At 41.4% G+C, this 15,581-nt stretch overlaps 1 protein-coding gene across 4 annotated transcripts in view; it reads left to right on the top strand.

The window, feature by feature from the left end:
* The window catches only part of Ap2b1 (adaptor related protein complex 2 subunit beta 1), a 111,933-nt gene that overhangs the window by 6,893 nt on the left and 89,459 nt on the right, over window positions 1-15,581 (top strand). For all 4 annotated transcript variants that reach the window (XM_048437816.3, XM_048437818.3, XM_048437814.3 and 1 more), the window contains exons 2-4: window positions 1,029-1,088; window positions 8,731-8,836; window positions 13,180-13,315. In XM_048437816.3, coding sequence (XP_048293773.1) covers window positions 1,052-1,088; window positions 8,731-8,836; window positions 13,180-13,315 — 279 coding nt within the window. In that variant the 5' untranslated portion in view covers window positions 1,029-1,051. The remainder of the gene's footprint in view (window positions 1-1,028; window positions 1,089-8,730; window positions 8,837-13,179; window positions 13,316-15,581) is intronic.

The following is a 15,581-nucleotide window of genomic DNA, read 5'->3' as shown; positions in this document are numbered from 1 at the left end:
GAATTCCAGGCCAGTCAGGGCTACAGAAGCTGTCTCAAAAAGCGCAGGCAGCTCACCGGTTGAGAGCTCTTGCTGCTCTTGCAGAGGACCCAGTTTCAATTTACAGCACCCACATCAGGTGGCTCACAGCCATCTGTAACTCTAGCTTCAGGATCCAACTCCTGGTCTTCTTGGGCATGGGTGCACACACAGGTGTACACACATACACATAAGTAAATAATAAAAACCTTTAAAGGAAAAAAATTTCCCTAATTTGTCTGCTTTCTATTTAATTGATGCTGCGAATGGATTGATAATGGCATTTTCTGAATTTTTTCTAGAAAGATGTGAAAACATTAATGCAAACCTCTGTGACAAACATCAAAACAGTTTCTGTATTCTATGTGGTTCTCGTGGTTTCTAGCTCTTTCATTTCTTTCCTTTTTATTTTTGAGGCAGGGTCTTCTGTAGTCCAGGTTCACCTCAAAGTCACTGTGTAGCTGTGCTGAAAAGAATGAATAACCTTGAACTCCTGGCCTTCCTGCCTCTACCTCCCAGGGCTGGGGATAAGGCAGGCTTCTTATTTTCTGAGACCCTTTTGCCAGCAGTGTTTAATAGGTTTGGCAGAATTGTTTCTGCCTTTGAGCTTTGGCTGCTTTGAGTAGCCCCATGCTGAGGCAGGGGAGTAACCAGGTTTTTCTGATTAGAAAGTTATGGAGAAATCTTTGGCACTAAGACTTTTTGTCTTAAATGTTTGAGTGAGTGGCTAAGGTGTATTTACAAAGGTGTCAAGCTTGTCCTTGGAGGCTACAGTGCCATAAGGGGTTCAGGTTATTACCCTGCTCCATTTGTCCTTCATACTTTGCCCCTAGAAGTTCCTTGAGGCAAATTGCAGTTCTTTCCTGGGCTGCTTGAACCAGGAATGGTGGTGCTAACAGGAGAAGCTACTCATTTTGTTTAAAAGGTCTTAACTATAGATGGTCTTCAAATCAGTCAGATGCCTTGCTGAGACATAATTTGGATAACAGCATTCTTTACTCTTGCCGTAGGTACACTCTAAAGATCCAAAATCATGACTGACTCCAAGTACTTCACAACCAATAAGAAGGGTAAGTAGAACCTTGTCCAGTCTTCAGATTGTTCAGTTAAGTTGCTGGGTTACCTTCCCCAGGTAGAATGTTCTGAAGTTTTTTACATGTGTTTGCATCTTCTCATTGGGAATCTGATGTTTCTACAATTAATTGTGTTTGAATAAGTAATTAAAGTGTAGGGAACTTTTTATGCTCGCTCTCCAGCGCTGGGAACCTAATCTAGTATCTCGCACATGCTAGGCGAGTGCTCTGCCATCAAGCTACACCTCCAGCTCTTCATCACCTTTGTGGGCAGTAATATAATGCCAGGCTTCACACGTGAGTGAGGGCCTAGGAACTAAGGATTTTTCTTGGGAAAATCTGCTTTCCCAAATTGTTTCCAGATGGCAAATTTCTAGAGCTATGGATGGTCCTTCCGTCAGGGATAGATTAGCATCACTGTCCTCATCTGACTAAGCACCCAGCTGAGCTCGCTTTGTTTCTTGGGGTCAGAAATCTTTGTTTTTGTGTTCATCAGGTTTTATATTTGTTGAAATATTCTGGGCATGGCACCAACTACTGTGGCGTTTATTACTCTTGATTTTCAGTGTCTTGGCCTGCTTCTCTGGTGTGTGTATCCTCCAGTGGCTGGAATGTGACAACTTTGCTGGCATAGAATTTGTGTTTGTTTGCCTTGAAGTAGTTTCTGGTGTGCTGTCTTGAGGTGTAGTTGCTTTTGAGTATGTACCGTGCGCATTTTGTTTGGTACCCAAACACTCTTGGAGGGAGTTCCTGATTAAGTACTCTAATTTCCAATTTCTTCTAAGTCAGAGTGGGTGCCAACGGTACCTTGTACTCAATCTTGGTTTTTAAATAACATTTTCAGCCAGGCAATGGTGGCACATGTCTGTAATCCCAGCATTTGGAGGCAGAGGCAGATGAATCTCTGAGTTTGAGGTTAGCCTGGTCCACAGACTGAGTTCCAAAACAGCCAGGACTACACGGAGAAACCTTTTCTCAAAAAACCAAAAATAAATAAATAACGTCTTTCACTGAAAGGATCCAGAACTTGTTTGGCAAATACTGATTCCGGGGCTGTGTTAAGTTGAAGGTGAATATCTTCTAAGTAAGGAATTACTCAGAAAATGATAGGACATCAAGGACCACTCCCACACCTTAAAGGGACTTCCACTGGCCAAATTTGGATAGTTTGAACAAGAAAGTGATTAGAGAAATGGATTATAACCTATTGAATATAATCAAGGCCCTGAATTCAATTCACAGTATCCATATGGTGGGTCACAGCCATTTATAACTGCTCCCAGGGAATCTGTTGCCCTCTTCTAATCTCTATGGGTAGCAGGCAAAGCATTCATATACACAAAAAATTTAAAAATCTAAAAAAGACAAAACAAACAAAATACAACAACAACAAAAACCAGATGCGGTGTTTAGAACTTTATCCATATAATCAATGTTATCAGCACCAACAACAGGTCAAAGTGACGCCATTTGCCTTTGGATGTGACGTTCTGTGAAGTTAGCTTGCCAAATTCATAACCTTATTAAAATGAGGGAAACCCATGGCAAACTGGACGTGCTTCTCATAAAAAGGGTCCTGTACTCAAAAAATCTTATCATGACCCAACACTCAGGAGGCAGAGGCAAGTAGATTACTGTGAGTTTAGGCTCAGCCTGGTCTTCATAGTTCCAGGTTAACCAGGGTACACAGTAAGACCCAGTTTAAAAAATATATCATGAAAAAAAATTGTTTCATATTAAGACTAAAGAGACATGCCAATAAGTGTAATTCTTATTCTTAAGCTGAATGTGCCCTACAGCTGGGCATGGGGTGGGAAGAACAAGGTCTATTTAGGTTGCATGGTAATGGTGCTATATTGATATTTTAATTAAGATAATTAAGAAAAAGTTTCTTAACCTTGAAAAACACAAGTTATATATCAGGGCTAAAGATGTATGCAGCTTTAAATAACACAAGAGAAAGGTCTGTGTCTATGTAGAGAATTATAAAGTGGATGCATCAAAATCATAACTATGAGATAGATACAGTTTGAAGATTGACTTTTGTTTTTTGTTTTAACTTGTTTTTGTGTTTGGTGGTTGGTGATAGGAGATCTTTAAAAATTTATTTATTATTATTTTATGTGTATGGGTATTTTACCTGCTGTGTGTCTGTGCACCAGTGCCTAGTGCCTGTGGAGGCTGAAAAGGACATCAGATTCCCCCTGGAACTGGAGTTATAACCAGTTGTGAGCTGCCATCTCAGTACTGGGATCAAATCCAGGTCCTTTGGAAGAGCAGCCAGTGCTCCTAACCTCTGAGCCATTTCTCCAATCTCTGCTATCTAATCTGTTGTTGAGTTAGATTCTTACCACTGAGTAGCAAAGTTGTTCTAGAACTTGTGTTGTACCCCAGGTTAGCCTGGAATTCACTCTTCTGACATACTTTCAAGTGCCAGGGTTACAAACACACATCCATCACCATGCTAGGCTGAATATTGAGATTTTAAAGGCTCTTCAGATATTTTTAATGTGTAGTCAACAAAGAGAACAATTTTTAGCTGCTAGCAACACTTGATAGATTTGACTAGTGGAAGGAGTGGGACTGGATAATAAAGTGTATATGCAAGATACTTTGGCTCTCCTAGTACCTGTTTTTATAGATCTATCCAGTTTCTTCTCTATTATTTACACCTCAAAAAACATTAGCCTGCTGGTCATGGGGGCATATGCCTAGAATCTGCACCTAGGAGGCTGAGGCAGGGTGCTTGTGAGGCTGGATTGGGTTACATAGCAAGACCCTGTCTCAAAAATCAAACAGGCCGGGCGATAGTGACACACGTGTTTAATCCCAGCACTTGGGAGGCAGAGGCAGGCAGATCTCTGTGAGTTCGAGGCCAGCCTGGTCTACAAGAGCTAGTTCCAGGACAGGCTCCAAAGCTACAGAGAAACCCTGTCTCAAAAAACCCAAGGCCACTAAAAAGGTCCTTGTATAGGTCCTTGCTGAGCAGCCTGGCAACCTGAGTTTGATCTCTGGGGCCCAAGTAAAGGTGGAGGGAGAGAACCAACTCCACAAAGTTGTCCCCTGTCCTTCATACACTTAGTATGGCAATCTCGCCCACACATACATCTCACTATGTAGCCCTGACTATCCTGGAACTCACTCTGTAGACCAGGCTGGCCTAGAGTTCACAGAGATTCTCCTGCCTCTGCCTCCTAAGTGCTGAGATTAAAGGCATACACCACACCTGACCCTTTTTTTAACAGGTTTTTAAAGCATACTAGTTTAGCATACCTTCTCTTATAGCGGTGCAGGTGACATTTATAAAACTTTGAGACATACCAATTGAGTCACTGCTAGATAATATCATGTTTTTCAAAAATGGATAGACCGTGTTCCTTTTGCTTCCTGTGCCGCCCACCAGAACCGCCTCTGGAGCAGATTCTTTACATTTATGCTTGGTTCTGGAATCATTTCAGTTACATCCTGTTTTGATTCTGCAGCTCCTGCTGCTGCTCACAATTCAGACTTTCTGAAACCCTGCTGTTTGCCCTTCACTGTTCCAGAAGTAAATGACAGGAGCCCCGAGAACTGCATTCGGCAGTACAGGTCTCAGTGAAGAAGAGAATGATGCTTTTAAAGGCCTGGCCTCTCTGCCAGTGTTATTTCTGTAGTTGTCAGTTAGATGGGGTTGTGATTTTTTAGAACAATTTGCTTGCCTGCTGGGGATTGATACTGATAAGATGAGCTTTTTTGTGCTCCATTTTTATGTCTCTTGTTAGTATACTTCCTGCCGGGGGCTTCAGGGAGATGACTCAGTGTGCAGACTGGTTGAGGGCATCCAGGTAAAATGAGCACTGAGAGCAGTCTGGAAGGTGGTGGGCAAGTGCTGTCGGAGACCTCTCTTTCATTTCCCAGACTCCCAGACCCAAAATAATCACACAGAAACTATATTAATTACCATTTGGCCAATAGCTTAAAGATATTTCTAGCTAGCTCTTATATCTTAAAGTAATCAATTTCTATTATTCTGTGTATTACCGAGGCTCTTGGTTTACCAGCAAGATTCCAGGATGTCTGTCTCCTTTGGCAGCTACATGGCATCTCCCTGACTCCGCCTTCTTTTCTCTTCTATCTGCTTGGAATGGGAATATTACTCTATTCTGCCCTGCTGTAGGCCAAAGCAGCTTTATTCATTAATAATAAAAGCAACACATATGCAGAAGGGCCTCCCATACCAGACAAGGGGGCAATATTGTCAAATTTGAAGGTGTAGATGGGAAAGATGGGTGATGTAGCACACACTTGTAATCTTAACACTCTGAAAGCAGAGGCAGAAGGATTGCTTAGGAGTTAAGAGACCATCTTAGTCCACATTGTAAATTCCAGGCCCCATTGCAAACAAAACAAACACCAACAAAGGTGGGGGAAGACATAGAAGGAAGACATGGAAGTAGGCATCAACATGGTGATGTGGGGAGCTCTCCCTCCAGTCTCCCTCTCCTTTGTCGTGTAGGACCATTGCCTTTTTACTTTGTCCGCGTGTTCTAAAGACAGATGAGGCTAGAGATGGCGCCTTAAAATAGTGACAACAGTCTTTGACACTTCTTGAGTAGCCATTCAAAATTGGACCTTTAGAAATGACTTGAAGCTTCATTTGGCCTCCTCCTTTTTTCTTGCTTTCTGAGACAGGATCTCATGTAGCTCTACCTGGCCTGGAACGTACTAAGTAGTAGTAACTTACTAAAGCTAGCCTTGAACCTGTGGCCGTCTTCCTTCCTGCCTTTGCCTCCTAAATGCTGGAAGTACAGACGTGTGCCACCATGCTGGGCTGCATTGAATTGACTGGAGCTGAGCCCTTAAAGTTCTGGCAAAGGTGGTGATATTTTTATGTTTATTGTGTTTGTGTGTATGTGTATAGGTGTGTGACACAGCACACGTGCAAATCAGATGACAACTTTCAGAAGTTAGTTCTCTTCACCATGTAGGTTCTGAAGCATATTTAACCATTTAGCTATATCACTAGTCCCTATGTATTTATTGAGGATTTCATACACATATGATGTATCTTCATATCCAGGACCACTTCCCCCTTCATTTATCCCCAACATGCCCCCTCTCAACGTCATGGTCTTTATCCTTTTTTTTTTTTTTTAAATAATCCTCTGAATCCAATTGGTACTGTCCTCGTGGCCATGAACATGGGAGCCATCTAGTAGAGCATGGACAATCTCAGTGGCTATACCTCCAAAGAAAAATGACTCAGCTGCCAACACCTACCTACCGACAGCCCCCAGGCTAAGACTGAGCCTTGTGAGTGCCTCCCACATCCATGCTTTAATGTTGGCTGCCTTGTTGTGCACATAACCACAGGTCCTGTGAGCTAAGGAATGCAGTGGCCATCTCATGCACAGCAACAGCACTTCACAACCCTCCCCGCATCCTCCAGCTCATACACTGTCCATACTGCTCCTTCTGTGATGCTCTCTGAGCCATGGGGCAGGTAAGGTGGTTGATACAGGGATTCCGGTCAAGGCTGCAAACTTGGTCACATATTCTCAGCACTTAGGACTCTGCATTAACCAATGTCTAATTCAAAAAAGCTTTTCTGACCAAGATTGAGAACAGCTCTAACCTCTGAGTATAAATGTGAGCATGTAGAAGACAACATATAATAAAACAACAGCAGAATAGCAATGATAGATTGCCCACCATGGCCTACAGCCCTGGCCCTGGCATTTGAGCAGGTTTCCAGTACTGTATTAGTTACTTTTCTCTTGCTATGACAGTATAATGTGACCAGGACAACTTACAGAAGGAAAGGTTTCTTTGGGACTTCCAGTTCCAGAGAGATAGGAGTCTGTCACCATCATGGTGTGCAGGCGGGCAGACGGTGATGGTGTGCAGCAGCTAAGAGCTCACATCCAGGTCCACAAACAGGAAGCAGAGAGGGAACAGTGGGAATGGTGTCCTCCTGGAGTGACACACTTCTGCCACTAAGACCGCACGTCTTAATCCTTCCCAAACAGTTCTACAAACTGGGGGCCAAGTATTCAAACATGTGAGCCTATGGGGCATTTTCATTCAAAGCGCCACAAGTGCCAAGCATGAATTCCCTCTGTGAGTGAACTTCAAGTCCTATTAGAAAGTAGACCGTTATTCCATACCAGACATGCTGCTATAGCACCAGACTGATGGTTGCTTTTTCTTTCTTTCTTTTCTTTCTTCCTTCCTTCCTTCCTTCATTCCTTCCTTCCTTCCTTCCTTCCTTTCCGTCTTTCTTTTTTCTTTCCTCCCTCCCTCCCTCCTCCCTCCCTCTCTTCTTCCCTCCCTCCTTCCTTTCTTTCTTTCTTTCTTTCTTTCTTTCTTTCTTTCTTTCTTTCTTTCTTTCTTTCTACCTGTGGTTGTATATTAGGATTACTTACGAACTAAGAGCTCTTTACAGTCCAGCTCATTTGGACCAGAGTAGATCAAAGCATTGATATTTTTGAACATTTCTTGTAGTGAGATAGCTCAGTAGGGAAAAATGCTTACTACAAAAGCCTGACCATCTGGATTATGTCCCTGGAACCCACATAGTAAGGGTGGTGGTACCATATACATCAGTAATCTTATTATTCTTACTTCAGCATGGGAAACTGAGACAGGAGAATCACCCTGACCGAGCACACAACACAGCAGCAGAAATAAGACTGTCTTAACAAGGTGGAAGGAGAGAATCAATCTCCAAAGTCATCCTTTAAAAATGTTATTGTTTTTATATGTATCAGTGTTTTTCTGCATGGACATATGTGTGCCTGGTGCCTGCAGATGCAAGAGGGCATATCGGATTCCTTGGAACTAGAGTTAAAGACAGTTATAAGCTACGTGTAAGTGCTGGGAACTGGAGCTAAGAAGTGAATGCTGGGGGCTGGAGTCATGACGCAGCAGTTAAGAGCACTTGTTCTTGGAGAGGACCCAGCTCCCACATAGTGGCTCATAGCTGTCCATAACATCAGTTCCAGAGCATCCAACACCCTCTTCTGGCCTCTGATGGTACTAGGCATGCATGTGGTGCATAGACATAACATGCAGGCAAAGAACGTATACACATAAATAAATAAATCTTGAGAAGGAGGATTTATAAGGATTTACAACTAATAAACTGTGTGATTTTTGAGCCTAGTTTATTTATTTGAATGGCTTCTTTTTTATTTTGTAAACACTGATTTCCAAGCCAGCTCCCTACCTTACATTTATTTTCCTTTTAGGTCCTTAAAATTTTGCTGTGAGATCATCCCTCAGATACCCTGTGTAGCCCTGGCTGTCCTGGAACTCACTCTGTAGACCAGGCTGGCCTCGAACTCACAGATCTGCCTGCCTCTGCCTCCCTGGTGCTGAGATTAAAATGAGTGCTATCACTGCTGACGCTCTTAGGCTTTCTAAAGAAAGGTCTGCATTACATTTTCAAAGGCGATGATTTAAAAGGCTTTAAAAATTTATTAATGAAGTGTTTGTTGGTGGGTCAGTTAACATTCCAGGGCGTTGGATTGTACATTTCATAATTTTTAAATAATCGTACTTCAGTGGCTGCCTTGCTATCCTGGTGTCATTTCATATGGCAGTTTTCTTCCTGTTCTCTAGTCCTGAGACCACACTCGTTTGTTCTCATCTCTTTTAGGAGAAATCTTTGAATTAAAAGCTGAACTCAACAATGAAAAGAAAGAAAAGAGGAAGGAGGCTGTGAAGAAGGTGATTGCCGCTATGACCGTGGGGAAGGATGTTAGGTAAGGGTGATGACGCTTAGACCACGTTTTTATAGCTCTCACTGCTTTCCTATAAAACCATAGACCACTGAGGTACAGTGGTGCACGTCTGTACTCCCAGCTGCTTGAGACACTGAGGCAGGAGGATCACTTGAGTCTGAGTTGGGCACCCAACTTGGACAACATAGAAACTCTATCTCAAAAAAAGCAAACACATAAAAACCTATGAGAATAGGGTTGTGCCATTGAAAACATCACAAGGAAGTGGCCATGCTTTTATCTCAGCTCTGACCTAAGTGTTTCATTAGTTTGTTGTTTTCATTTTTGTTGCTTTTGGATTTAGCGTAAACTGTCTTTAGCCCTGGCACAGGTACATATCTGTTGCCTCAGACAGTTCTAGGAGCTGATAAAAATCTACTGCGCTCACATACTCTTTAATTGGGTTAAGCTGGTGCCCTCCGCTGTACAACTCTACATTCTGGTGAAACCAGCTCTGCCAAAACTGCCTCCATCTTTGTGATTAGTGGAAATTTAAAATGAGTGAGGGTCGTCTGCAGGCCCTGCAGCTTTCTAAGGGCCTTTTCTGAGTCCGTGAGACGAAAGCTTTCTTAATATTTGTACATTCTTTGCCTCTTTACCATTCTGAGCTGATAGAAAACAGTGGTGGATGAAATTGCCAGTGCCTTACTGTGATACAGGCCATGGTACTGGCCTGCAGAGTCCTTCTATTTTTCACTATCAAGAAAAAAAAAGTTACAAGAAAAAAAACAGTTTCATTTAGGATTGTCATTCATGATGTAGTAAAATTTTATTTTATTCAATAGGTATTTTTTTGATGTGGACATTAGAGGACAATTCTCAAGAGTCTGTTCTCTCTTGCCACCTGTGGAGTCCTGGATTGAATCAGGCCAGCTAGCCCATGTGCAAGGACTCAATTCCCTAAGCCATCCTGCTAGCCCTTTTTTCTGTTTTTTAAAAAAAATATCCCCCCCATGTATGTGTGTGTGCGTGTGTGTGTGTGTTGAAGCTGTGATTTTAATATACTGTGTGTGATTAGAGTGCTGGAGAAATGGCTCGGTGGTTAAGAGTACTTGTTGCTCTTAAAAAGAACCTGGGTTCAGTTCCCAACACCCAGAAGATCCAACACTCTCAACACCTTGTGACCTCCTCAGACATCAGACATACATGTGGTACACATGCATACATGCAGACAAAACACTATTGTGTATAAAATAAATATATGTGTGTGTGTGTGTGTGTGTGTGTGTGTGTGTGTGTGTGTGTGTGTGGAGAGAGAGAGAGAGAGAGAGAGAGAGAGAGAGAGAGAGAGAGAGAACATTATCCATTTATTTGAAAAAGATAAACTGTTTTTTCATTTTCTGAGTCATATATTCATATGAAGCTGAATTTTCTTATACTTCAGCTAAAACATCCCACAGCAGAGGTAGTAACATGAGACTCCCATTGTCTCTACTTAGCCAGGTATTGTAGAGCTTTATGAATGTAAACAAGGGGCTGATGAGCTGGATCAGTGGGTAAAGTCGTTTGCTGCAGAGCCTGATGACCCACTGGTTCCCCTGAGCCCAGCAGAAAACCACTCTTAGCAGGTATCTCAGGTCTCCACATATGTGCTGTAGCATGAATGCCCACAAACACACAAACAATAAGTAAAATGTAAAGCACTGCAATCGTCTTTTTGATTAAAATACTCACTTTAAAATAATTTATGAAATGGGCTTAGGATTTTATTTATTTATTTATTTATTTATTTATTTATTTATTTATTTATTTTTTGAGACAAAGTCTTTCTATTACATACCTCTGACCTTCCTGCTACTCACTATGTAGACCAGACTGGTCTCAAACTCACAAGAGATTCCCCTGTCTCTACCTCCCACGTGCTGGAATTAAAGGTGTGTGTTACTATGTCTGGCTTATGTTTGTTAATTTAAGTGAATTCTTGGTCTACTAAGCCTAAAATACTTACTGTCTTGTCCTTTTATGAAATTTTACCAATCCTGGAATGAGACAGGAATAAAAGAAACCTTCCTCAGGGCATCAGGAGCATCAGAAGATGCTGAGTGGTCTCCTGTCCCACCATTGATATCTGGGCTTACTGTTGCTTATGGGAACAGCTCTGAGCCTTTGGTCTTGGGATTCATTTTCCCTGAGATCTCCAGAAAACTTTTGCGTGTGTGATTTATACTTATTCACATTCAAACAGGGAAAACTGAGAAAATTTTGAAGTGCTAGCTATTCCTCTTGAAGTAATAATCATAAACCTTTGAAGTCTGCTATAATTTTCTCTTGTTGGTGCTGAGAATTGAACCTAGGGCCTCGCCTACAATAGGCAAGCCCTTCTTCACTAAGCTCCTTCCCAGCCCTCTTTCTCCTTTTTATTTCAAGAAAGTCTCACTATGTTGTGGAGGCTGGCTTTGAACTCTCCCTGAAGCACAGGCAGGCCTTGCACTTGCAGTCTTCCTGCCTCAGCCTCCCAGAAGCTGGGGTTCAAGCATGCACCAGTGTGCCCAGCTTCAGTCTTCTTGGGAAGGTTGTTAGAATTACTTAGAGTTGTAAGCATACTGTTGGATAATGTTTTGTAATTACTCAATGGTTTTGTACCCTTTCTGCATCTCTTTAAGGCCAGAGAGATGGCCTGATGATCTGAAACCAGTCACTAGGGTCCATGTGGTTCCTCCATATCTGCACAGACCAGATACACTTGAGTATTTTTTTTTAAAAATGATACCATGTTTATGACTTAGAAAAGTTTCTATATTATGCTTTTGTGTGTATACAAGACATATTATGCAAAATATACTAGTGTTTGTGGTTTTTTCCTATATTTGTAAGATATGTAAAACTAGAGTCTACAAAGTATTCTAATAAAGCTTTGGAAAGGCTATTTGCTAACTTTCTAGTTAACTTGTATTTTTAAATTTTAAATTTTAAAATTGTATTTTTAAAATATGGCTCATTTTAGAAGCCAGACTTGGAGTTCAATCCTTTAAGGCTAATGATGCTATTTTATGAGTGCAGCTAGGCATTCCAGTTCTTATAAGAGATGGTAGGTTGTGAAATGATGACTGGTATTGGGAAATGAATAGACCATTTATTTGATAATACCTCACTTGTAAATGCATAGTGCTTTCTAAAAGTAAATAAATTCATAAATTCTCCCAAAAGGGAATGAGGACACTTTGGAGAAATGATTGATTCCAGATCTTGATTAAAAATTTAAAACTTGAATGTTTGAAAAATCATAGAAACACTTGAAAATATAGGGTCATATCAGAAGAACCTGGGCACCACCTAAGTGCTTGCTGGTCAAGGTGGAGGAAAATGAGCATTAAAACATTGGAATGCTTTGATACCACCATGAGCTGATGTGAAAATTGTTATTTTTTTCTTTCAGTTTAATAAAGCTAATTTTTTTAAAAAATATGCCTAGCTTATTATAGATGAAACAACATAATGTAAACTGAGTGTGGTGGTTCACATCTGAAATCCCAGCCCTTGGGAAACTGAGGTAGGAGAATAGTGAGATCAAGGTCATCTGGCCTACATAGTAGGTTTCAGGTCCCCCTAAACTATAGACCCTGCTCAGAGAGCCAAGCCTTAGGCATGTGGCTCAGTAAGAAATATATATGTGATTCATTTTAAAATCTTTCCAGGGTTTGGAACATAGCTCAGTAACAAAGCACTTCCCTAGAATGTGTGAGGCTCTGAGTTTTGTCTCTATCACTGAACAGAGAATCTAGAGTCAGTAGTGGGAATGAAGTTTGAGGGTATATGTGAGTCAAAATGGAGCTGTATCAGCATTTGTGGGGAATGTAGATGTTGGGCTCATTCTGTTGCTCTCAAATTTTTCATAATAGTTTCTCCCCTCCACAAAAGCTTTGAGAGAAAGAACTAAGGATATAGCTCAGTAGTAAAGTACTTGAAACCATGCACAAGGCCCTGAGTTCAGCCTATGCACTACAAAACTAAACAATCTAGAGACCTGGCAGCCTGTAGTACGATTGATTGATTGATTGATCGATTTATCGGTTGGTTGATTGGTTTTTCAAACAGGGTTTTTCTGTCTAACAGTCATAACTGTCCTGGAACTCACTTTGTAGACCAGTCTGGCCTCAAACTCACAGAGATCCACCTGCTTCTGCCTCCCGAGTGCTGGGATTAAATGTGTGCACCACCACTACCCAGCTTATTTTTATTTTAGTTACTCATTTCCGTGAAAATGAATTGTCACCATTGTCCTCTTGTCAAGTCGCTCTGGAATCCAAGGCCGTCACCTCATTATCTGTGAACAGCTTAGCACTGACACTGCTGCACTCATTTCTTTCTTCCTCTTCTCTCCTCAGCTCTCTCTTCCCAGATGTGGTGAACTGTATGCAGACTGACAACCTGGAACTGAAGAAGCTGGTGTACCTCTATCTGATGAACTATGCCAAGAGTCAGCCAGACATGGCCATCATGGCTGTCAACAGCTTTGTGAAGGTAGTTTTCCCAAGGACTCAGTCTTCAGAAGTGGCTTTCCTTCATTTGTGTCTGCATTGCAGATAGGCAAACTGTGTTTCTAGGGACAAAGTCCTGTAGGGAAGTCCTAGCAGTGAGCAGCAGTTTTCACTTTGTAAGTGTTCTGTACACCAGCATGGAGCATCCAGGATCATAGAAACCATGTGACAAGCCTTCTATTCGTGGGACTTGGTCCATCCATCCTTGCCAGATGAATAAAAGAAAGCCTGATGAACCTCAGTGTCTAGCTCCCAAGGCTAACGGATGTAGGGTATTTCATCCTAATAGATACCTGCTGACAGAGTTGGACAAACCACCATATTGTTACCTGAGGATTTGTTCTCTTTCCTGTGAGTTAGGGTTATGACTCAGAACTACTACTGCAGGAGGTGCTACTTATCTTTGATTTGCCTTACAACATTTGATAAAGTATTTTTTAAGGATTTATTTTGTTATTTATTTGTATATGAGTGCAGAGGCCAAAAGAAGATTTTGCATCCTCTGGAGCTGGAGTTACAGGTGGTTATAAATGCCTGACATGGGTTCTAGGAACTGAACATGGATCCTCTAGAAAAAACAGCAGGTGCTTTTAACTGCTGAGCCTCCCTTCAGCCCATGATTAACTATTTTTATTTTGCAAATTAAAAATATTCATGTAGGGGAAATAGTAAAATATTCATCTTATGATTTATTTTTTAGAAATAACTACTGACACAAGGCCACTATTGTTGAATTTATATTCCCTGTACATAAAACACTTTTCTGACCCCGACCCCTCTTTCAGCATCATTTTCATACTTAAATTTGTCAGAGTCAGACCATAGGATCTCAGTCCTTCCCTCCTGCTCTCCTCCGTAGCCCAGGGTCTTCCTCTCTAGCCCAGGCTGAGCCTCCTCCCTCTGCCTCCTCTCATTCTCCACTCCCGTCCATGTGCTAGAGTTCTAGTCATGGACTGTCACACCTGACTAGGATCTGTTTTTAAAATCATGACCTCACTACTATTGTCACAGCCTTTAAAACTGACAACACCAAACTTAGTGAGTTTGAAACCTGCCTAGCTGCAGGAGATCCTGTCTCAGAAAACCTAAATAAATAAGGAGTGAAACAGTTTACTTAATGCCACTGAGTAGAGTTTTCTGTCATTAGCTGGGATGGGCTTGGTAGTGCATTAATCACCTTATTACCACTTAGTGTCTGAAATAGATTCTGCCTTTTAAAAACGTCAGACATTTCCAAAATTAACCTCTGTTTGAACTTTGAAAAATAATTGGTAAACTTTTTATAGGCTTTTTTCCCTCATGTTTTTCTACATTTACACATAGACCACAACTTTTCGTTTTGGTTTGGTTTTTTATTGGGGGGGGGGGGGAAATGATTCTTTGGTAGGTAGAATATATTATAGGGAAGATTTTTGTTTAGATTTTTGAAAGAGTTGAGCATAAATGTACATGACTTGGAGAGAGTTTTCTTATTTTGAGACAAAGTTTTATTGTCCAGGCCTGACTATTCTAGATCTTGCTGTATAGACTAAGCTAACCTCAAACTCAGAGACTCACCTGCTTCTGCCTCCAGGGTGCTAGGATTAAAGGCATGCACCACCATGCCCAGCCTAAAGAAATTTTTGATATAGGAATTTTAAGAAAGTATTCTTGGCCAGTAGGTGGATACACGTGCCTTTAATCCCAACACTTGGGAGGCAGAGGCAGGTGGTCTAATGAGTTCTGAGAAAACCAGAGCTGCACAAAGAAACCCTGTCCCATAAAAAAAATACATACATACATACATAACATACATACATACATACATACATAATGAATGAATGAATAGAGTGAGAAAGAGAGGAAAGAGAGAAGGGCTGGAGGGATGGTTTAGAGGTTAAGAGTACTGACTGCCAGAGGTCCTGAGTTCAATTCCCAGCAACCACATGATGGTTTACAACCATCTATAGTGAGATCTGGTGCCCTCTTCTAGCATGCAGGCATACATGCAGACAGAACATTTATACATAAAATCTTTAAAGAAGAAAGGAAAAAAAAATATTCTCTGTCAGTGTTTTGTCAATGCTTTGTTTGGAAGAACTCTGTTGTAAAGGAGACTGCTTGCTGCTGAGGAGCCCAGAAAGCCCACTTTGCTGCTTAGCTAGAGGTATGCTTCTGTCAGGCCCCAGCCAGATCGTAGCACATCTTTGTTTTGTTCTGTAGGCCTCCTGCAATTGTGTTCTCTTTTTACTTGGTTCTTACTGATTGAC

Source organism: Myodes glareolus, chromosome 9, assembly GCF_982192425.1.
Source record: "Myodes glareolus chromosome 9, mMyoGla1.1, whole genome shotgun sequence".
Taxonomy (NCBI): domain Eukaryota; kingdom Metazoa; phylum Chordata; class Mammalia; order Rodentia; family Cricetidae; genus Myodes; species Myodes glareolus.
Note: the sequence above shows the minus strand (reverse complement) of the source record. Positions and strands in the feature narration are given on the sequence as shown.